The sequence below is a fragment of the Fukomys damarensis genome, unplaced genomic scaffold, assembly GCF_012274545.1.
Source record: "Fukomys damarensis isolate Sample0158 unplaced genomic scaffold, DMR_v1.0_HiC HiC_scaffold_4, whole genome shotgun sequence".
NCBI lineage: Eukaryota > Metazoa > Chordata > Mammalia > Rodentia > Bathyergidae > Fukomys > Fukomys damarensis.
In genome coordinates, this window is record NW_022900916.1 from 61476082 (window position 1) to 61499892 (window position 23811).

Below are 23811 nucleotides of genomic sequence, written 5' to 3' on the forward strand. Positions count from 1 at the left end.
GACAAAGGAGCTCACCATCCTCAGTGGAGGAAAGATAGCCTCTTTAATAAATGGTGTTGGAAAAACTGGATATCAACCTGTCACAGATTAAAATTAGACCCTTATCTTTCGCCATGCACTAAATTAAAATCCAAATGGATTAAAGATCTAAATATTAAAACAGAAACATTAAACTTGCTGGAAAGTAAGTTAGGCAGAACTCTGGAAGACATTGGTATAGGAAAAGACTTTATGAACAAATCCTCAGTAGCACGGGAACTAGCAGAAAGAATCAACAACTGGGATCTCATCTTACTAAAAAGCTTCTGTACTTCAAAAGAAACCACCAGGTATTTTTTTATGAAAGGAAATCAGTGATGATGACCGGTAATGTCTAGGATCCCTGTAAAGTGGCATTAGAAAGATTTTTTTGTTTTGTTTTTTGTTTTGCTTCATTTTGCTGTGGTGGTGCTTGAGACCCAATCAGGGCTCCACACATGCTAAGCAAGTACTGTACCATGAGGGTGCATCCCCAGTGGAAGCGCCCCTAGGGAAAATGATGTTTCTCTTCTTGGTTAACACTTAGAATCCAAAGGACTTCCGTAAGCATATGGAATCAGACACGAATAGCAAAAGGAACAATGTCCACAAAGCAGATGTGGCGATTCCCACATTTTTTTTTCCAGTATCAGGGATCAAACTCAGGACCAAGCAGGCATAGGACCACTAAGCTACATCCCCAGGCCCAAGATTCCCATATTTGGAGGGACTCTCTAACATCTCTCTCCTCTGAGAAGAGTTTAAAAACTTCATATTTTTCCACAAGTCACAAGCTAAGAAATTGTCCTCCTCCCGTGTTAGGTATAACTTTAGTTTCAGGATCAGGTATTGAAGGAATCCCTAGAGTAGAGCTTCTCATCAGCCTATTAATGTAGGTATGTTTTTTCAGATTATTTTTCAGAGGGAGTCTATTCTGATGTGTTAGTATTTGTGTCCTACTGGCTGTTAAATAGTTTGGATGTCATCTCTGCTTAGAAACGTGTTTAAGCCAGTGGTAAAAAATACCAGATACTCTCTCTTCTTCAGATGCATCAGAAATCTGAAATCACTAAGTCTACAACCAGTCTCTTCTCCCTATTAAGCTTAAAGAATCAGTGTCAGTGCTTAGCCACGCAATGCTGCGACAGGAAATACAGTCCTCAGAGATGGGCCTGTGTTCTAAGTCATTGTGGAGTTGGAAGTGAAAAGCATACCGTGCTTTTGTTTGCTCTTGAAAAGTTTCAGGAGTCCTACATAAAGTTTTCCTTCTATTAGAAACAAAACAGATAACAAAGTCAAGATTAATAGATAGCTTAGAGACCAGCTGATTAGTGGGATACCCTGTCACCAGCACAGGGTGAAGAAACCAAAGCCCAAACCACTTTACAAATTGCTTAGTCACAGCCATGTTCATACCCTAACAGAGAACTGCAGGTATTTACTTAATAAAGTGTCAATGAAGTGATATGTCACTGAATAGTTTCTGGAATGAATGCTGATAATGATTTTCAAGGAAAAATTATAATCATGATACAGTCAAAATATAATCATGAATTGTTATACATAGTGTGAGTCCAAATAAGTAATCCTCAGTGTTTCAATGTTTGACCTTCTCACATACCCTTGCCTCACCTGAGAAACAAATTTAAGGAGAAATGGTCCACTCTAGGCACTTAATATAATGATTAGAATTCTTTCCACACATCCTTCATATAAATATTGCCACCACCAATGGAAGAAATTAGCCTTAAATTTAATTTGAAAACCATAAAACTTCTGTCTTCAGAATGACACAGGATAGCAAATAAATTATGAGCTGCTGATTTAATCTTACACCTTTAGACAACTCTTTTTCAGGAAAATATTTTTTAAAAGGGTATTTTGGAAGGCACCTGAAAGAATATGAGTTAACTTATAGGAAATGTTCTGAGAAAAAGAAACAGGGTTAAATTATATGAAGCTTTCTTACAAAAATACCCAAAACTAAACTCCTGGGAGAAAAGATGGGAGCTGAGTATTTATTTTCTTGAAAAAATTCCTAAGTCCTTCCTAAGGAAGTTATCTAAAGTTTTTGAAATCTCTAGTTATGAACCACCTATTCCAATTTTATTACCTATAAGGTAAGAAGTACTGTTAGGGTAATATAATGGCATTGAAAATGTTAAGCAGTGTATAAAATGTCAAAGCTCTAATTGTATAACAGGCACAATTCAAAAGAAGTTGGATTTTCCTTTGTGAAATTATTAGAATGAAGAAAAGGGATATTTGTTTTAGGAGAGTAATCATGCACATAACCAAATAAAGGGTTCTGCGTTCTTAATCTTAGCAGAATTAGTGCTTTCAACCTAGGACACTTCGTAAGGCAGATGACAAGAGTCAAAATTCTCCAGGTACATAAATGTCATATTTATTCCAAGAAGTCAAAAAACATCATAGGAAACATTTTGAATGCAAAACATTTCTGCAGTTTTGTTTTTTTGTTTTTGTTTTTTGTTTTGTTTTGTTTTGTTTTTTCCTTTTGGTACTGAGGAGCAATCTCGGGACCTTGTGCTTCTGAGGCAAGTGGGGGCACCACTGAGCTGAATCCCCGGCCCTCTGCAGTATATTTTTTAGTAAGACTGAACTCCTCTCAAGAAACTTTCTTTATTCTTTGAAAATAGATCAATTTATTTATAGAAAATGAATGGAGCTAAAATAACTTCTTTCCCTTAAATATTCACTGTAACTGTAGAGGATTTTTAAAGAGGGAAAATAATTTGTCGATTTATATTGTGTTTAGAAGTAGAATCTCATCATTGATTCATCTGTTTGCTGTTATTGTTGTTCCAGAATGCATATGTTCTGTACTATCTGGCTATTGTGGGTCACTCTATGTCGATTTTCACCTTGGTGATTTCTCTGGGAATTTTTCTGTTTTTCAGGTAAGTACACTTGGACCATCTGCTTTTTGTTTGCTTCTTGTGCTACTAAAATAAATGATAGATCTGGAAGAGTAGGGGCAGCGAAATATCTTCTGCAAATCATACGAGATATGCACCGTTAAGAGCAATGAAGTAGTAAAAAAACATTAACTGAGTTAATAATGCTTTTCTTTAACCCTAAGGAGAACAAAGTGGGTTCATTACCAGACTTCTGAGTCCATAAGGACACTGGAGCACTGCGGTAAAGGTTCCATTTACCAAAGCTATGGTTCAATGAAGTACTAAGCAGAAAGGATCCTCCTACTTATTTAGCCTCACTATAAATATATGAAGCCTGTAGTAGAAGTGGAAATGGGCCCTGCCTACTTATGAGCTATATTACAAGTTGGTTTAGCCAGGAGAAAATGGGGTGGGTAAAGTCATGATAGTGCTTGGCTGAGAACGCACAATTAAGTTCTGACTCTAACCTTGGGCCTCCAGCCACTGGACTCAAAAAGATGATGGCTCTTTTTTTTTGGTACTGGGGATGGGGATCGAACTCAGCCAGGCAGGCTGCAGTGCCACTGAGCTAAATCTCCAGCCCAAAAGACAATGGCTCTTTATACAGTGTTAGTCTTTGCCCTAGCAAACCTACCATTGCTAACCGTAATAATTTAAGACACTGTAAAGAATGCAGTTCCAGTGAGGGTTTTTATTCTAAGGCTGTTGTCTGTACACTGGACTGCATAATTTCCATAGTGATTAAGCTAATATAGGTGCTGATTTCACAATAATGGGAAATCTTAAATGTTAGGAATGACTGCATAATTCGTGTAAGACAGTAACATATGGTTATTTTGAGACATTTTCTAGACTTGGTGTCATTTTTTAGGCCAAAGACATGAGGCACTACATTATCCTTTTATGAGAATTCTAACTTCTATACTAGCATGACTTATCTTCCACTTGGATTTCTACACTGTCCTCAGTATTATGGAAAATGAGACTGACCAAGAAAAATCTGCTTTATATGAATAGGGTGGGAGCCAAAGAGCTGATTGACATCTCTCTAGATAAATATCTGATATAAAATCCTGTGCAATTCTTAACAGATAAACGGGCTATTTATTTTGCTCATGAAGAGGATTCTACCTTGTCAGAGATTTCTATTGCCATTGCCCTGACAGAGGTCAGAGCCAAGGAGCTCTAGAGCCAACATAAGTAAGCTGACCCCTAAAAATGGTCTAATGGCAGCTATTTGTTTGGGCCTCTCCACTAAAGCGCTGAAGAATGGCATTTGAAGACATGTTAGCCGATATAAGAATAAGGAATAAACAAGCATATCACAACCCATCTCTGCAAAATCTAATCCCAAGTATATTTTTCTTTAGGTTTTAGGTGAGAACAGTTACATTAGACAGCAAAATATAAGGAAAATACATATGGAATGCCTTAAATGCTTTATTTCCTTGTCTTCTGTAAGTGAACATAAACAGAAGCTTTTTGAATTACTGTACATTTAAATTAGAAACTGTTCTGTACACTTTCAGCACAGCAACTCTCAGTGAGAATAAAGCACCACAACATAATCTTAAACTGACTTTCAGAGGCTTACTTAAAAATGTAGGTTCAAAGTACACCACATGTACATTCCTTATAGGTGCATCACATCTCAGTAAATATGTTAGAAATAAAAATAAATTAGATAGGATCTTGTATCAAGACTAATGTCTGACACATAAGTGAAATAAGTGTTTGATATTATTGCTACCATCATCATTATTGTTGGTTGTGTGATATGATACAAATGAAGAAAAGCTCTTTCCTAGGCTCAGATTCCAAATAATCCTTCACACTGAAAAGAACTTATATGTATCTAGACAGTGCTTTATACAAATACTAATAAAATCTTGAGTTTTTGTTATAATTTTACCATGACAGTTATAAAGAAATTAAACCAAGGAAGGATATCGACCTCATTACAGATCCACAAAACTATGGTTTTACCTCAATCATTTTAAAATCTTTTTCTTTATTATTGTTTTATATTGACTAAGCAATTCAACTGAAAAGTACATTTTTATCTGAATAGCAAATAATAAATAACTCAAGTAAGCACATAATGAGCTCCTTCCATAAATGATTTAACAGAAAAGAGACTGATAAAGCAACAAGACACAATGTATTAATTACTAGAATTAGGAGAGTATTTTCAATTACAGCGATTAGAACACAGCAGCACAATCACGTAACATGATTAACTTTGGAATGTCTGTTCATTTTTCAACGGTTCCTCACCACAGTGAATAAATACATCATCATGACTCACACAGCTTTGACTAAAAAGTCTTCTGCTAAAAGCCTACTTTTATCAAGTTTTTTGAAATATAACTATAGGAATACTGAAAGAAGAAAATCTCCCTAATTTGTAATCATGCAACTAAAAAAATGTAGTCAGAATTTTAAGACAAATGTCAAGGAGAAATTTCTTAGTTCTTTATTTCTCCAGTCACTTAAATAAGTGATAAAAATAGGAGAGTCAAATCAGCAAAGGAAATAATAATGTTCTTTCTTCTATAATTACTATGTTAAGCCACAAAACATGAGTGTTTAAAAGTGCAGTGCATGGACCAGTTAAAATATTTTTTAACTCCAACTAATTGCAAAACCAAATAAATCTGTCCCAACCCTTGGTATACTGTCAGGCAGATCAAGTAGGGGCTATTGACTTCATTCTACTGTCTCAATTCCAAGAACCCAACAAGCAGAAACTTAAATCAGGGAAGAAAAAGAACTCTCACTCATGTATAATATGAATTTAATGCTAAGGAGACAAACTGATTCTTCTGGCTCTCATGGCAGCCACAGCAAGATAAAAGTGAGATAGGTAGAACACAAATGCTAAGATGCAAAATAGTTAAACACAAAAGAAGTCAACAATTCTGTAGTATTAGGGCCTTGAAGTCAGAAGCCATGTGGTTGTCCTTAGCATCTATCAGAAGATCTGACTTGATTTTGATAAATTTAAAATCCTTTAAATCACTTCAAAAGGATGAGCATAATTGTCATCAGGTAAGTGTGATGAAATTTTGAAAACAATAAGCAGAAATTATATTTGAACTTTTTTTGGAAGTAAAATTACTTTTTGGTACATTTTAGATATACATAAGGATAACATTCATCATAAGGGATTTGTACTGGTACATGATATATCTTCTTTTTATCTCCTTCTTCTTTTAAGTGATACAAACTCATGCATTAGTTAATCAGTATTTTGAGGGGTCGCAGTTTGGGTTTCAACCGTCATTTTCTCTAGGTTTCAAGGAGAAGTGTATATGTTTTCATATACGTATAGTGCCATACATACATATGCACGATATACTTTGTATATTTTAGCTAATATCGAACAGCAGAACATATGCTATGTCAGGGGAGATAAGTGTCAAAAAGAAAAATAAAGCAGGGAAGCAAGGGCAAGAGTAGACTGGAAGTAGAGAAAGTACATTTTACTGAGGCTAGTTCCAGCTTGCCGTGCAGAGTGACGGGAATGAAGTCCTTTAGGCTGATGTCGTACATCAGCAGATTATTAAACACTCCCCAATCACACGAAAACACAAGACACCAGAAGAGCAGTATTGCCAACACCTTCGTTCATATTCTAGTCTGGGTAATGTCCTGTTAGTAGCCTAAGCCAGGCTGAATCCCTCAGTGAGGCCGCAGATATTTACCCCAGTGAGAAGAATTACAAAATGTCACAGCGACTGTAAGGAAGATGACACATCACAGGCTCAGCAGTGCTAAGAGCAGCACTTCCAAAATGGAAGAGTTTATAAGTATACATATGGGTGTGATGTTTCACTTCAACATGTTTTTCTTTTTAAAGCTTTTAAATTTGCAAACTGCTTTTAACACTGTGGTAAAACCAGTTAAATTTTGTTTATTTCACAGAGTTCTCTGCCAGTAAAAAAAAAAACAGTCCCTAGTTTTCTAGTGTGCGTGTGTGTGTGTGTGTGTGTGTGTGTGTGTGTGCGCGCGCGCATGCATGTAAATCTTTCATGATACCCTGGCTTTACCCTTGGCTCCCTCTGGGATGTAAAGTCCTGCATTCTGTCCCTGCTTAGCAAGTTTAAAATGCTAAAATTTTATTTATTTACCAATGTTTGTGCTTCTTGAAACACAGAAATATAGTGGCAATTATCAAAACGTACTCTCACAGAAGACCTTGTTACTTAAATTCACACTTTTACAACCAGTGACTGACGAGTCATTTGCCTTTGGGTTGGGATGTAGGAAAGTACTGGGAGCAAACCCAGGCCATTCTCAAATCTCATTTCCCCTCCAAACTTTACTTCTCACAATCTCTGAATGCTAATTCTATTCCATGAAGATGTTTTAGGAACACTTACTGTAATGAGTCACTGTCCTCATTAACTGCATGTTGTAAGCTTTCCCATAGAGAATACATTACATGAACCTTTTTTGACTGGATCCAATTATGATAAATAAAGGACATTCATTTGTCCACATTTGTCATCCCAGTTTTGTTATAGCCATGTTGTAGCCTTTCTTCATTAAATTTAAAACGTGAAAATAACAACCAACTAATTTTATACAGATATTCATATTAACATATATGTACAAGTTTAGGAAGCAGAAGAGAAAAGAATTCAAAATCCAACAAATTGCTTAGCAATCAGAAGGTGGGATATGGGCTGGGGATTTAGCTCGGTGGTTCCACCGTGTGCCTTGCAAGCACAAGGTCCCGAGTTCAATCCCTGGTACCAAAAAAAAAAAAAGCAGGGGGAGAGGTGTGACTACTAAGATAGGTTTCATGGAATCCAGTGTGTAATATGTCTTGTAATAGGTGAAATCTAGCCTTTTTGGGACCTAGTCTGTCTGATGTGTGAGCTTCACTTGGAGGAGAGTATGGAAAGGAACAGCAAGGGTGAGGATTCCACTTGGAGTATCAGCTACAAGAAGATGGTTAAGAAACAGTGGGAGAGAAGGATGTGGGGAGAGCAGCAGCCTGTGTCTCTCACGACTCTTGGGCCCAGGTCCTGTACCCAGTCACATGCACCCTTGCTTCTGACTTCGTGTTCCCTCGCCCCCATCTACTTTCTGCCTGGTGGCAGCAAGGAGCACGCTTTTTGTCTAAAGCGTACTCCGAACTTTAATGATTTCTCCTCTAAGAAACCTTCTCTTCATTCATTGTACAACATTTGTTATAATTAAAATGATTTTATCACTTACCCTTCCAGAAGCCACTCAGGACCAAAAAACGTGCTACGACTGGGTAATTTTTTTTAAAGTGGTACCTTAAAAATAGGCAGAAAAATAGCAACTAAATGATGGGGTGCAACCTAAAGGTGGGGTGCAGCTGCCTTACTTCTATATGCTCTCACCTGTGGCTAACAGTACCTCGATGTTCGGACACCAAGTGATGCTTTACTGCTGTTTCCTTTCCAGGAGTCTCGGCTGCCAGCGGGTGACCCTGCACAAGCACATGTTCCTTACTTACATTCTGAATTCCATGATTATCATCATCCACCTGGTTGAGGTGGTGCCCAACGGAGAGCTGGTGCGCAGGGACCCGGTACGTGCTGCAGAGGTCTGCTTTTAATTTTAAAGAATACAAAACCTGTAAATGGTGAACATTTGGTTAATGTTTGACTGAAGCAGCAAATTTACACGTGTGATCATGTTTATTCTATAGGTGAATTTTGCACTGAGACAGGCATATTAATACTAGGTAGTTCTTAGAAGTAATCGCATGTGAAAGTCAAGATTGGGAGTACTTGAACCATAAGCAAATACAAATCTTCTGTCAAACCACAAGGATTTGTAAATAAACAACCAATACTTTTTTAGCGTGTATGAGAAATGTACTGAGCATTTCCTGGGAAGAAGAGCATAAACTAAGACAGCATTTCCCAGTGACCCAGTTTGCCCTACTGTTGACTGGTAGTCAGTCCTAGAGGTTGATCCTTCCCTATTCTGGTGCCAGGCTAGGCTTGAGCCAATGACTTCAGCTAGCAACAGCTGTGCATTTACTGAGATGAGCCACATAAATATTAGCATACTCTATGTCTTTGAGATTTTAAAAAGATGTATACTAACATAAGATAAAGCAAATGAATTCAGGAACAACAGGACATACATTCATACGCTCGTGCCCACGTGCACCATCGTGACAAGCAAGTATTACAGAGTAGAGGACATCTGAGTCATTTAGTTCCACTAGTGAGAACCACACTAGATTCTGACCACAACTGTCCTGAGAGTCAGTCACAATAATTCCCATTTGTCTTCAATCTCTCTCTCTGTCTTCAAGATCACATCGTTCACAATGGTTTCCAAATCTGGCCTCACTTCAGAATCAACAGGGAAAATTTTGTGAAGGCTGGATAGCTACTGTCTACATGACGGTAGAGGGCAGTAGCTGTGGGGTGGAACTGAGGGATGTGCTCTGCTGTTTCTCCTGTGCTGCTAAGTCTAGGAATTGTTGGCCAAGTGCTAGATGGAGGGACTAGCCAGAGAGGAGGCCAGGGGAGAAGGAGTACCCAGAGGCATCGCTGGTTCATTGATGTCCCTGCTAGTCCCAACTACCAAAACTAAAGCTAAAAGAGATTTAGAAGGTATCACTCTGACTCCTCATCTCAAACATCAAAAGGTGAGGATGAAAGGACAAAGTGACCTGCCCTGAATTGTGAAGTGAGGAGCAAGGACTCAGTCCTACATCTCCTTGCTCAAAGGTTTTCTTCTTTTCTTAATCTTGTCGTGATGAATCTCTTATTCTGAGTTGATGAGGGCTTAGCAACACCAAGCTGGTTGGTTAGACTTTCAAATCTATCAGATTGATTTTTAAAAACAGACTGTTTTCTTGTCCTGATACCAAGTAACCACTTGTTCTATGGAAATTTTATCAGTTCATTTTAATTTTATCAAAATAATGAAGAATCACAGTTTATTATTTAGCAACCACTTTGCCCTCAGTAAGTATTTTTATCTCAAAATAGTTGAAATTCCTTTTGCATATGGAAAGGGAGCAAGAGATGGAGGGGGTGATATCGAGGGAATTTTTTAAAAAGAATTGCAATATGTTATGTACATTCACCAACTTCTCATGAAGACTGTGATCATTATAATTATACTACCAGAATGTTAATTAAAAAATAAGTAAATAAAAAGAAAATAAACAGATAAATATAAGAGCAATAAAGTAAAAGCTAAATTTTAAAATAAGGCTAAAAAATGGATGAAACACTTCTCTGCCATCTCCTTTGCAAACCTACCTTCCTTAATTTTAACAATAACCTTTTCTTGGCCAGGCATGGTGGCACATGCCTATAATCCCAGCACTTTGGAGGCTGAGGCAGGAGGATCGCTGTGAGTTTGCAACCAGCCTGGACTACATAGTGAGTTCCAGGTCAGTCTCAACTATATAGTGAGGCCCTGCTTAAAAAACCAAAACCAACCAAACACATAATGAACCTTTTCTTTATTAATGAATGGCCTGCATTTTCACTGGTCATTCAGGAAAGCTTAAGGATGTAAGTGCTTATCTCACTGCATATGAAATTATCAATATTTGATCAGCTTCCCTCTGAAAAATCTGTATGTCTCATCCTGATACAAATGTGTGGATGGTATGCTGAGGACTGTTACCATCCTGGGCCTCACTAAACAAGTGGGGGAAAAGAGAAAGGACCTCAAAGACTGAGAAGTGGTACAGTAAGGGCTGACCCTCTGAAACTCGGGACTTCTGCCTCCAGACACAACTAGTTGTAGTGGTCCCACAAAAGGGAAGGAGGAAGCAAATATCCCTTGTCCATTCACGCTTGTTTCCAGAGTCTGATGAAGGCCCTCATTAGCTGAGCTTAACCAGAAACCCAGGGCCAGGAAGCCCTCATAGACCCCTACAGATCTGGCTCTGTGGACACAGGGCAGTTGGAACAGGGTGGAAAGTACAACTGGAAGCCCAAACAGGAGCTGTCTAGCACACAGAGGATGGCCAAGGAATATTTTTGTTTTTCTGCTTCTGTAGAAGCCTCATCTTTCAAAACTGGCATTTGACAGTTCTGCCAACCCAGGGACAAAAATGCGTGAAATCTGCCCGGAGCATGCATCCTGCGTGGCAGTGGCATAGCATGGGAAAGCAGCTTAATTTGGCTTCTAGTAGAACTACAGTATTAATAACTTTTGCAGTATGAATATATCCAGAAAGACATTATAATCCATCTTGTAAAACCGTGGCATCTATTATGGAAGGCACCATCCTATGTTACATAAAGATTGAATGGGTTTTCCTTGATGAGTTTTCTATTTTAATGTCAACTGATTTAAATAAGATTTATCTCGTTCAGTTCACTCCTCACAAGACACCAGTGAAGAACAGACATTATCACCACCTTGAAAGCTGGAAAGTTAAGGCTCGGTGAAGGCACCACATGTGGTGACAACTTAGAGAGGGGTATCAGACATAGACCTGTCACACAAGCCCACCCTCTTCTAGACCACATGGTACTGTCAGTGTCTTATTTATTTCCCAGGAAGATGTGGCCTTAAGCAGATGAGTTCAGCAGTTCCACAGTAATAACTGTCCATAATTGGACATGCGCGCACCAGTTAATTAGTAGAGCTAATGCTGCTGAGTTTGAAACAGATAGAGAAGCAGCTCACTAAGCATCTGTCAGCTAAGAATGATCAAATCTTTCAGTTGCCATTTGTCACAAAGGGTAGAAACCCTAAGAAACTTGCTGCCTTTAAGCAGTAGGCCAGGAAATGACACTTTGGTCACTGCATAGCAACCACACAGACCTGGGAGTGGTGCTGAAATTATGAAGGGTTGTAAATTCTTCAGGAGACTTCCTCCCGCCTCTCTTCTGGGCTCTCCCATCCATAACTCATGCCTCCAGGTGTTGGTGTAGAAAGGGAATCAACGTTTGTGAGGCCTTGCTAAATTATCTTTTTGAGATAGTCTAAATTCAGGCTGAGTTTGCCACTAACTTCTAGCAGCTGTATTACTTTACCAATCAAATGAGAATGGCCATAACTGTGCAGCTTAGTTCCAAAGGGGTGGTCCTGGAGTAAATTTTCCACAGCCACAACGTTGTGTTAACCCTCACCTTATGGCTAGGTTGCTAGGTCCCCAGGACCCTGTACTTGGCTTTGTAGCAGATGCATTGCTCCATTTATTGCTCTTCACAATCTCATTACTTAGGTTTGCTGGGCGCTTTCACTTTCATAGGATGTTTTAGGGGCAGACATACCTAGGTGCTCCGCCAGTCACAGTGAACAGGCTGCTTCCTGGTCACCACCATTCAGCCCTGATGCGCCTCTCAACAACTCTGCTGCCAAGAACGTTTAGTGCAGCTGCAAGCAGGTGTTGAGATAGGGCTGTGACCTGGGCAGCTGATTTCCTGGGAGAATGGGTATGTGAGCTTCAGAAGGCCAGAGAAATGAACAGAAAGCTTTCTTTTAGCACGTAAGAAAGAATGAAGTTGATTCTCCCATGTGTGTTAAGCATTCTCATAGTATGTTTGAGGAAAAGGAAAGAAGCTTATGTTTATGACATGACTAGCCCTTGGTGCTACAAATTTGTATATTTTTAACCTAATAAGCTTGCTACTTTTAGTTAATGCAAAAGAAAACTTCCTAGGAAAAAATATAAAACACTTGAAAAATTTTCATCCAATCAGCATTCAACTGAGCACCAAAAACTCAAATATGAATTTGAATTCATCACATTTTTAGAAAATACCTGTTTACAACATCCACTTCACAATCCCCAGGAATGATGCAGACCTCTCATGAAAACAGATTCTTATGTTCTTGCAACCACATGTGTGGGACTCAGTTACATGTTTACCTATTTTGAAGGCTTTTTACCCCTCTTTATTTTTTGTTTGTTTTCATGGGAAACAAAGGAGCAAAAAATCTGGATTCTTTTCCCTGTGTTCCTAAAAGAGGAATTTTCTTTCTTCTGAGGCCATATAAAATGAGGCCACCAAAAATGACTTCCTTTACAAGTACCATGGAATATATCAGAGTGTGAAAACACACTGTGCCCATTTCCAAATGTTTCTTTCTTCCATAAGACAAAATATGGAAAAGCATGCCTCTCTCCAAACACATACAAATAATACTGACTGCTATCAATGACTAAATTACAAATGAGTACAATGACAAAAATTAATTCATGTTTATAAGTTGTGAAACGTATGGCTTCATCCAGGAAAAGAAACTAGGTCATTTGCTTTCAGTACTTTCTATTTGAACGCAACCATTGTTTTCCAATGATATTTTTGTTACATTGCTTATCTAATCCTCCACATATAAACAACACAGGATTGCTATATCTATACAGGTAAAATGATTTTATGAAAAACCAGCAAAACACTCTTAGTAGACATGTTTTATAAACTATCCATCCCTGAAACTATTTATTATGTCTGAGAGAGACGCACACACAGTAAAATGTGAGTCATCTTACCTTGAAAGTACACATTCTGTCATAAATACATTCACAGAAGCCTAATTTCCTGAGTATCTTTTCACACCCCAGAGGTTATTTTAACTGATTGCTGTTGAAATTACAAATTCAAATATTAAGACAGAATTTTCCCCTGTTGTAATAAATTTGAATAGAGAGGAAATAAGTGATATCTAAGAAAGACTTAACTGTTCGCTTGCTCTCTCTCTCTCTCAATCTCCATCTTAGAGGTGAAGTTTTCCTCTTCTAAAAAGACAGATATAATAGCATCCAAAGGATGAATCACATTTTAAAAGTTATTAGATCATATGCAGACTCATATCTTTAAACTACTTTAAAGGAATTATTTGAAATATTACATTTTTCTTGAAAAACTGACAATCCAGAAAATATTAAAGTTCTCCCTAACCAAGTAAAATAAAGATAGACAAAAAAATTGGAAAAGCAAAGTGTTTGGGTATTGCAATCTACAAATATATATTGAATTGCAACTAAAATGCTAACTATAACCGTAGTTGTAAAGAAGGAAAGCACATCCATCAGTATTCGTCTCTCTGATTTAGGCTTATATCTACTTTATTTTTCATTTATTTATTTTGGGGGGGCGTTGAGACAGGGTCTCACTATGTCTTTGAGACTGACCTGGAACTCACTATGTAGCCCAGGCTGGTCTCGAACTCACAGCGATCCTCCAGCCTCAGCCTTCCGAGTGTTGGGATTACAGGCACGCACACCATGCTCAGCTTATATCTACTTTAAAATAAAACAGAATTCTTAATTTTTAAAGACAACTTTTCTCTTAAGCAAACTAAAAGCTGAGATATGGATTATTCTTAAATTTTGATCCAGGTCCCAAGTCACTGAATGAGTAGTTAAGGGGCATAAAGATTTTTCTATCCAATGGCAAAGACAGTATATTAAAAAGAAAAGGTTACTTCCTGAAGAGGGAACTGTTTCATCCCACATGTTATTACACTACTTCTATAAGAGTTTTTATTTCATGGATGGAGAAAAAAAAAACAAAATACAAAAAGAAGAGTAAACAGAATGTCCCCCTCCTTGATGGTCATCTCCTGTCCCTTCTTATCAGCGTCATCAGAGTCTTCTACTAGAATTTTTTGGTTAGATATATTCTTCTGTATGGCAAAGGGAAAGAATGTTATTTCTGCACTTTCTTCTATTTTATAAAATTAAACTCTAGATGCTTTATGGCACAAAAAGGGCTGAATAAATCCTGTTTATTGAGTGATGTGAAAATTGCCCATTGTCATTTGTGTCATTTGAGCATTTTATCTCCATAACATCTAAAATTTCATTTTCTTGTTGTTTCTTTTCCTTCGATGATCTCCACATTAAGAGTCAGGAGTCCACATTAAAAGCATTGTTCTTGCTGCATTTTAAGGAATCTGGCAGGATACTTGTCATCTTCTAGAAAGAAGATATTTTCTGGGTCCTAGAGAGACAGTACAGAAAGATTACTTTTTATTGAGAACCTGAGCACTTTGCACCTTGAAAAGGGAAACAAATCACATTTCCTATAGCTTCTTGTGTAAGTACAGGAAAATGAGTCCAAAATTCTGAAAAACAACATGAATTTCTCCTATTATTTTTTCAGGTTCAGTTGAACCACCAGACTCTGTCAGGTCTTTACCAAGGTAGGCACAGGGAGATCAGTTTAAAAATAGTGCTTAAAACTGAGGTACCAGAATAATAAAACCCAGAGTAGAAACTGGATCCTGCCCAACCTCATGGAGACTGGTACAAGATAGAACAGAAACATGAGGCACGTGGACAAGACACCAGAGTTTTTGAAATGAGAGATCAAGGGGAGATAAAACTAGAGCGTAATTCTCTATTTCAGGAGCCAGTGGGGGAAAAAAGTAGATTGGGAATGAAAGTGTATGGTGGATTTGAGGGGCACTGTGGGGAAAATAACACCAAGACTTGCTGATAGAAAGAAGTACTCGGTCCTGACAAATTCTTCTTCACTGCTGCTATGTCAAACCCAGTAAATGATTCTTCAGCTTTATGAAAACTGTTTTAAAGTTTGATGTATGATTTCCCAGCCATGATAATTCTCACATAATGTTAGAGTGTATATTACAGTTCTTCACTGTCTAAAATAGATTTAAAACAATTGGTGATGGCTGAGTAGCTCCTCTCCAGCAACATCTCTCACAGATTAGGGCATCTATGGCCCTAAAAGTGAAGAGAATAATCTTAGGACAAAGTAGGAGGTAGAGCCTCAAGTCTGGTACATATACAGATGTTCAGGGCTTATATAGCTCATAACCAATGTGTGCAAAGGAATCAAAGAGCATAGTTAAGTCCAAGATAATGAAAGTGAGGTTTCAGGTACCAACATCACAGAGAATTTATACTTTATATTTAGCCAAGTTACGTGCCTAATAAAACAAGCAAATAAAAATGTTAACCTTTCAAAGGAATATAACAGAATCCAGATTGTGTAACATTCTATTTACAGTGTTTCAAACACAATTCAAAACCAGATATACAAAATTTTTCAAAAACATGACCCATTTTCAAGATAAAAAAACAATTGAGATAGACCCTGAATTGACAAAAATGTTAAATGAGGAGACCAAAGTTTGAAAGTAACTATTTTAACTATTCTCAAAGTTGTAAATGAATGGATAGGAAATCTTAGCCAAAAAGTATAATTCTCTAAAAAAAGAATTACTTGGCAATTTTAAAACAGAAAAAGTAGTAGAGTAAATTTAAAAATAAATCACACAAGATCGGCTTAATAGCAGAGTGGAGATGACAAAGGGAAAATGAGCAAAACTGAAGCTAAACCAATAAGAAATTATCTAATTTGAAGGCGGAGATAAAATATTGGAGTCAGAGAATGAGCAGAGTCATGTAGATTTTGCAACAGTACTCAAAAATAAAATATTTGGAAGCCTTCAGAGAAAGTAGAGAATGACATGAAAAAACTTGAAGAAATAAATGCCAAAAATAACCCAAATTTGATGTAAGACATAAAAAGATTTTCTTTGTTCTCACTATAGCCTTTCCCTCAAGCTCAACGAATTCTCACATAAAGAATTGAGATTGTTAAGTGAAAATTGCCATAATTCTCCCTGGCAACAACCTAATTTCAGAACATTCCAACAAATCAAAACATCCCATATCAGATTTATTTACTTTTTCAGATTTATGTGTCTGAGAAAAACAAAACACTCTGTTAGATTTAGGATACCCTATTAATCATCAAAATAGTTTTCCCTTCAAAATAATTTTTTACATGGTCTCTCTGTTTGACATTGAAAGTTGTTTACATGTCATGTCTTAGAAATCGTAGTAAAATTTGGAAATTTGCTTTTTCATTGCAAAGGGAAAGGATAAATGGGAAAAGATACCCTAAGGAGCACTAGAAAATTGAACGAATGGCACATAGGTATTCATCTGCCCCTTAGAAAGCTTTTGCACACCCAAGAGTGTATATGTGTGTCAGAGCTGAAGAGTACTCTGTCAAGGCAAACAGCTGTTCTGCTGTGGACAGAGAGAATGAAAAGCTGGCTTTAGCAGACTGCCACATTCTAAAGATCCCCTTGTGGAAACTCAGAAAAACATAACCAACATTCAGGATTCCCTCAACTCTGCTGTCATGGTTAGGAGCTAAGTTTTTTTTTGTTCTTTTAGTACTGGGGATCGAACTCGGGTCCTGCAAGGCAGGCCACCGAACTGCTGAGCTAAATACCTGGCCCTAGGAGCTAAGTTTTATATTGATGTCAGTATCTTGATCCCTTCAGATATGTACTGATCTTTGCAAATATCTGCAGGATGTTTGACAGTGTTCATTAATGAACAACTTTGGCAGAATCCACTACTCCACTCATTAATTGTCTACAGATCAAGTAACTTATTTAATGTTAATATCAGTGCTGTTCAGGAAGAAGAAGCATGGAATTTTAGTCACACCCAGGATATATAGATCTTGTTTGAGCATTTGGTGAAATATTGATCTAAGAGTAAAAGCGCTTTTGTTGAAAACTATTATAAAAACTACCCAAAGAAATATATATTTGGACATAAGCATTTACTTCTACCTGTTACTGGATTTAAGTCCTGAGGGTGGAGATAGAGGAGTCAGCAGAAACACAAAGATGAATCAGGCACACAGCAGCAATTGCTTGTCCTCTCAATATGGAATCTATTTCACAATGTCAGGTATCTCTTTGGGATCTTATGTGCTATTACAGTTCATTCACACCACAGAAACTATTCGGTATTTATACATGTGTGACTTATTTATTTCACTTAGGAGTATAAAAGGGCTAAAGGTGTAGGGAAAGTGGGAAGGGTAGGGGAAAGGTAATAAGGGAAAAGAAAAATTGTGAGAAAATGAAAAAATTGAAATAGAGTGTTTGTAAATAGGGAGGGGAGGAGGGGGTGAAGGGAGGGCAGGGACAAGGGGAAAAAATGAGAACCAAGACCACCTGTCATGTAAAGGTATAAGATCCCAGTAATGAATGTAACTGTACTGTGTACCTAAAATGTACCAATAAACTCAATAAAAAATATGGAATCTAGACATATATCAAATAAAATTTCATAAAGATTCAGCTAGCAAATTGTATTCAAGGTGAATGAATCAATGATATATGGTAAACACGGTGTATTGAGTATCTAATGAAATTCTTGCAATGAAAGGCTCACAGAACCCTAACCCTGAATTTTTCCTAGGGGCGATGGTTCAGTATTTATTAGTTTACTTTTCACAAAGTCTGTACAGAGCAAAGTTACTGAGAATAATGAAAAACTGCTGTGTCACATCTGAAATGGAAGCTGCTCTGGATACCTTACACACAGGACCATGATCTTCCTCCTCTTACCTCTTCCTCCACCAGAGGAAACTACCGAAGCATCTGCTTGGAACTTGACCCCAAGAGCAGTCTTCAAAACAAACCCAAAGTATTGACTGAATGTCTCATTTTACCAATGTGTTTGACTTAATCTTGTTAATGTAGCAAGTTCTTGCTGATCAAATACAAAGCTAATACAATATTAAATCGAATAACCCCAATTAGGAAGTCCACATATGTTTCAGAGTCAGAGGTTGATTCTACCTTTACAAATTCAACTGCTTTTCCTTATGCTCAGTGAATCCTGAGAGAAGCACACAGGAGTATGTGTCAGCTTAGCCTCTCAAGCTCCCGGTAAATTAATTACTGCCTCTGTGTATTAAACGAAAATGTGTGGTCCTGAGTGGTGCTGCTGCAGGAATGAAAGTCACTTCATGGCTACTCTGCTTTATAAAAAGAAGGCTTGAAGCCTAGCAAGAATCAAAGAAAAATACAAAAACTAACTTTTCAAATGGGAGGGAGATCAAGAGTTGGAGAGGGGAAAAGGAAGGAGAAAAGGACAAAAATAAAAAAGAATTAAGATGTGTTATGTGCATGTGTAAACTCCTCACAATGCATATAAACGTTATATACTAGAAACGTGTACTGATAAAAAGTACATAATTAAAAAAACAAAAGCATAACAAGGACAAGCAATCTAATGTATAGAAGAACATTTGGTAGATGTAACGATGCGAATAACCACCGGCTCTGCCTGCAGTTTTCAGTGAGTAGTTTTCTTATAACTGCTGCTGTTGTGTGGTTTTGGTTGCTGGGAATTTAGCAAAGCTAAACACCCTTGGGTAGGGTCCTCATCTAAGTGACATTTTGCAACACAGAGACACCTGGGAACATCTGTAGACATTTTTTATTGTCATCACTGGAGGGGGAGTGCTGCTGGCATCTGACGGGTTGAGGCCATAAATACTACTAAACTTCCAACAGTACAAAGAGCAAGCTCCCACAATTAAATAAAATGTATGTGGTCCAAAGTATCGGTGGTGTCAAATGGGAAATCCTAGTCCTGAGTGACTGAGGGGCAATTCGGAGCAGTATTATGCAGCTTAAGCAATTATTACTTCTATACAGACAACACTTTGCATTTAATTTGATTCTCCAGAAGGGTGGTTCCTAAATCTGCACTGAGTAGCAAGCAAGGATGCCATCCTAATCTCTTTGTGCAGAGAGCTCAAAAACTTGGACCCCATATGTAAACAAAAACATACACATCCAGTAAGCTCATCATATGCTGTTGGATCATTCCAGAGAAGTTTATCCCTTGGCTCACTACTTTGGTAGAGTCTGTGCCTGATTTGATGTCTCCAGGACCACAGGGAATAAAAGAACATAAAAGTCATGTGACAAATCCTAAATTATGTTTTCTAAACTATGAGTATCAGACACATTGCAGGAAAATGAACCAGTCTAGTCTAGATAAGTCCCCAGAATGGAACAGTGAAAGAACCTTTGGAGAGCTTAGCTTCCATTAGCTTATATGGTTATTTATATAAAACACCTGTGATCTACACATTATGGCTTTGGTTTGTGGATAAAGAGGGTGGCAGCTGTTGACAGATGCTTGAGAAACTTCCCTGTAAGCGGAATGCATATTCTTTGGCTCATATTTATTTTACTTTCTCTTCACTGCCAGATCATTTACCTGTGTCTTCCACTGAATATCTTCATTTCTTCCTAACAGATCACCTGCAAGATTTTACATGTCTTCCACCAGTACATGATGGCCTGTAATTATTTCTGGATGCTCTGTGAAGGGATCTATCTTCATACACTCATTGTGGTGGCCGTGTTCACTGAGGAACAACACCTGCGCTGGTATTATCTTCTGGGCTGGGGTAAGTATTTCCCCCCACTGAGTTCTAAGCCACCTGAACCTGTGTTTAAATGTTTACAGCCTTCTAGTCTTGGCTTTAGAGAACAGATTCATGGTCCTAGGTCCCTCAAGAAACAATGACACATAGGTATAGGCAGGAATTCAGTTTCTGAGAGAGCTTGGTGATAGACGTCCTCTTACAATCTCAATCACATTGTGATGAACTTCAGGTTCAGACCAGAAAAAGAAGGTTGCGGCTCTAAAGCTGTCAGAAAATAACCAATAAACTCAATGAGAGAAAAAAAATAAAGAAAATAACCTCAGCTAATGGATGAACACAAAATATGCCCTGATTGAGAGATTTGATCAGGCTTTCTTTTATTTTATACTTTACACATGTGCAATGCAAAGGAGAATTTCATATTTTGAATTCTGTACTTCCCACCCTAGCTCCATTTTCCTCTGTCAATCCATCATCAGGACTCCCCCAGTGAAAATCTAGATAGCTGATTTCAGCTGAGAGGCAAATGTTGCCAGAGCCTCCAATAGAGGCTTCCTGATATCATAGCACAGGGCTGTGAAAAGCCAAGGGTTGGATTGTTTGCCCTGGTGCTTCTTTAGCACAGATTGACTAAGTGTACTAGGGTTTATTTGGACTCCCTGAGTTGCCCTTCTTTTCACAAGGCTGCTAAAATTCTTGGTGAATGGGACAAAGTATATGGTAAGTCAGTGAGAAGGAAAAAGCATTAGGACCAAAAAAAAAAAAATGCTGCTTTTTCAAGGCAGAAAAATATAAATTTGCTTGAAAGACTCATCCCAGAAGGGGAATAGATGGGCCATCCCATCCTCACCATATAGCTGAGGGCTTCCCTCATCAATTTGACTTATAGGGTAGCTGAATTAGTCAGCTTTCCCATCACTGGGATACAATACCCAACACATACAGTTTTAAAGAGGATTTTAACTTGGCTCATGGTTTCAGGGATTCAGTCAATAGTCAACTGGTTCCAACTCAGAAACATCATGGTGGAGCAAAGCTGCTTCGTTCATGGTGGGCAGGAAGCGGAGCAGGGGGATAGTTCCAGAGAGGAAGCCAGGGACCACCAGATACATACAAAAATCCCCTAAGAGGCTTCTGATCCAATAAAGGTGACAATTCAGCCAAACCTTCCGAGTGGCTATACCTCCGAGAACTGAGCTTGGATACAGATCAACTAAGTCTGCCTCTTAAGACAGTACACTGGGGACCAACGAAAAATATTTGTAGAAGAGCAAACATTTAGTGAAGCAGAAGTGTGATTCCAAGAACTCTTAAGCACATCAACTTTTAAACCTGAGGCTCTGCCCAATAGGCATTGTTACCAACTTCATAGAAATGTACCTGGGATATCCTGTACACAGTCAAAAAAGGCTTTTTCTGTCTGTATAGCTGCGCTTACTGTACACAATGCTATATTAGTTTCCACAGTACCTTTACCTAATAGGAAAACATGAATTTTAACAAAATACATTGCCCACATCCAATGGGATAATCCTATGATGATGTATCAGTGGTACAGGTGCATGAGCTGCCTCAAAATTGAGCTTATGATGCTTCCACCTTTTGGTTGCGAGCAACAGAGAGTAAGGTATTTCAACATAGGGAAAAGCAGCAAAGTAATCAAAATTGAGCGTATCTCATACAAGCCAAGGACTCAGACTCATTCAGGCTATGAAAAGGTCTGTATCTGGGGACCAGGAGTACTCTTTGTCTTTTGTCTTTGTTTTTCCCTGAGTATCTGCTTCACCCATCTCTTTCCCTACAGATCACAGACCTGCTCTTTTATGGAAATATAACCTGCCTCACAGTTTCCTGAGTTCACATTGTTCTATTCCAGGAACATGGAGACTTAAAACTCAATTTACATCTGGATTGTGAGGAGCAGGGCCAGAAAGTGTATAGGTCCCACTCAAGGCAGGTGGCCTGCCCTGGTTCGATGCACTGTGACCATGGGAGGAGAAAGAAATGGTATCACAGGGCAGATATGCATTGGGACATAGGATGCTCCAGGACAAGCGCAAGAGGCATCTTTGTAAACTAGACAGGCTCCCTAGCATGCACACCAAGCCCCAGCATCTGCTGGGCTGCTCTCCTCTGAGGAGCAGTGGCGACAGCATCTGCTTCCTTAAACATCAGGGAAGTTAGAAATCAGGCACAGGAATTCCCTGCCAGTTCCACATTAGGTCCTCGGCTCTGCTCCTTCCCACCTGAAAAACAGACGTGGCCTGTCAGCATTGCTTCTCTCTCTTAGGCTTCCACAAGAGCTAATCTTTCCTTTCCTTGGCCTGCTCATCCTCATATATACCCACTCCATGATTTCCAGGCTTCCTAGAAAGCAGGTCATGCCAGGAATCAGCTGGTACAGCTTCATTCCATCTAAAGAAATTCATTCTGGTCAGATGCCTTCCAAGTGAAGACCCAAAAATAACATCCTACTTTGGGACCACCACACATGCGCACACACACACACACACACACACACACACACACACACACACACACACATATATACATACCCACACACAAATATACACATGATTTCTGTCAGATATAGCTTACTTGTTTCCTTTGAAATAAAAAATTGTGGCACATACCTTATACCAGTTTTGAAGATGCAAAAACATCTCTGTCACACTCAGGAAATTTTCCATGGGGGAAGTCTATACACTGATGCTTTCCTGTGATGTTCATTACAGACAGATCATCTTGGAAGGAACAGTTTATATATTGTTCTAGCCACACTGATGAATTATAAATTAGTTGTAAAGTGTTTTATCATCATCGCTGACAGCCAACAAATACATCTGCTTAACACATATAAACAATACAAAGGAAAAGGGAGAAAGCTATTCAACCACATCAAAAAGAAAGTAACAATAAAAAGTAAAATGTTTACATGGTACCTTAACCTTCCTTAATCAGCTACTCTTTAAAACTTCATCAGAATAATTTAAGTCCATCTGTATTAAGTAGGACACACACTTTCTTTCAACAAAATGAGGATGTGGGATTCAGATTTCCATATGCTTCTTTTGCTGTCTAATTCTAAAATATGTATTTCAAAATAAATCCAAAGAATGAATTCTTCTTTCTGAACTCTAATGGGAAATGGTATGTTAGAACTACTGTGAGTAATACAATCATATTTTGTGTAAACAGTCCAACTCTAAATTATTCCAGACTCAATGTTTAATCAGAGATATTATTGAATTATATGTTTCATGAGTTTAGAGGCTGAGATTATTTTTAGGTGAAAACTCAATATTTTGAGTTTGTCATTTTCTGCATATAATTCACAGAAAATGAAAATGTATAGATTTAATTATCTTCTGAGACACATTTCTTAATCTGATGATAATAATAAAATCTCTTCTTACAGATATCTTAATCAAAGCAACTAGTATTCTCTTGCACGTAGGTACATGTGAATCAAAACAATCTTTTTTTAAGGAAAATTACAAATTTCAATTACACTTAAAAGAATGAAAATTTATATTTTTAAAATGTAATCTTAAATAATTATAATCTTAAATAATTATAACTATAATTAATTATAATGATAATTATAATAATTAATTATAATTAATAAGGCATGCCTGCCTTATTTCTGTCCTTTTATATAATTATAATTTTAAAATATAAAATATAATATTGTTAAAATA

General features: G+C 37.8%; 1 protein-coding gene across 1 annotated transcript in view; it reads left to right on the forward strand.

The window, feature by feature from the left end:
- Window positions 1–23811, forward strand: part of Calcr (calcitonin receptor) — a 110437-nt gene that overhangs the window by 76899 nt on the left and 9727 nt on the right. Inside the window, exons 7-9 of the mRNA XM_010603451.2 lie at window positions 2848–2939; window positions 8385–8511; window positions 19978–20131. Of these exons, the coding sequence (XP_010601753.1) occupies window positions 2848–2939; window positions 8385–8511; window positions 19978–20131 (373 nt within the window). The remainder of the gene's footprint in view (window positions 1–2847; window positions 2940–8384; window positions 8512–19977; window positions 20132–23811) is intronic.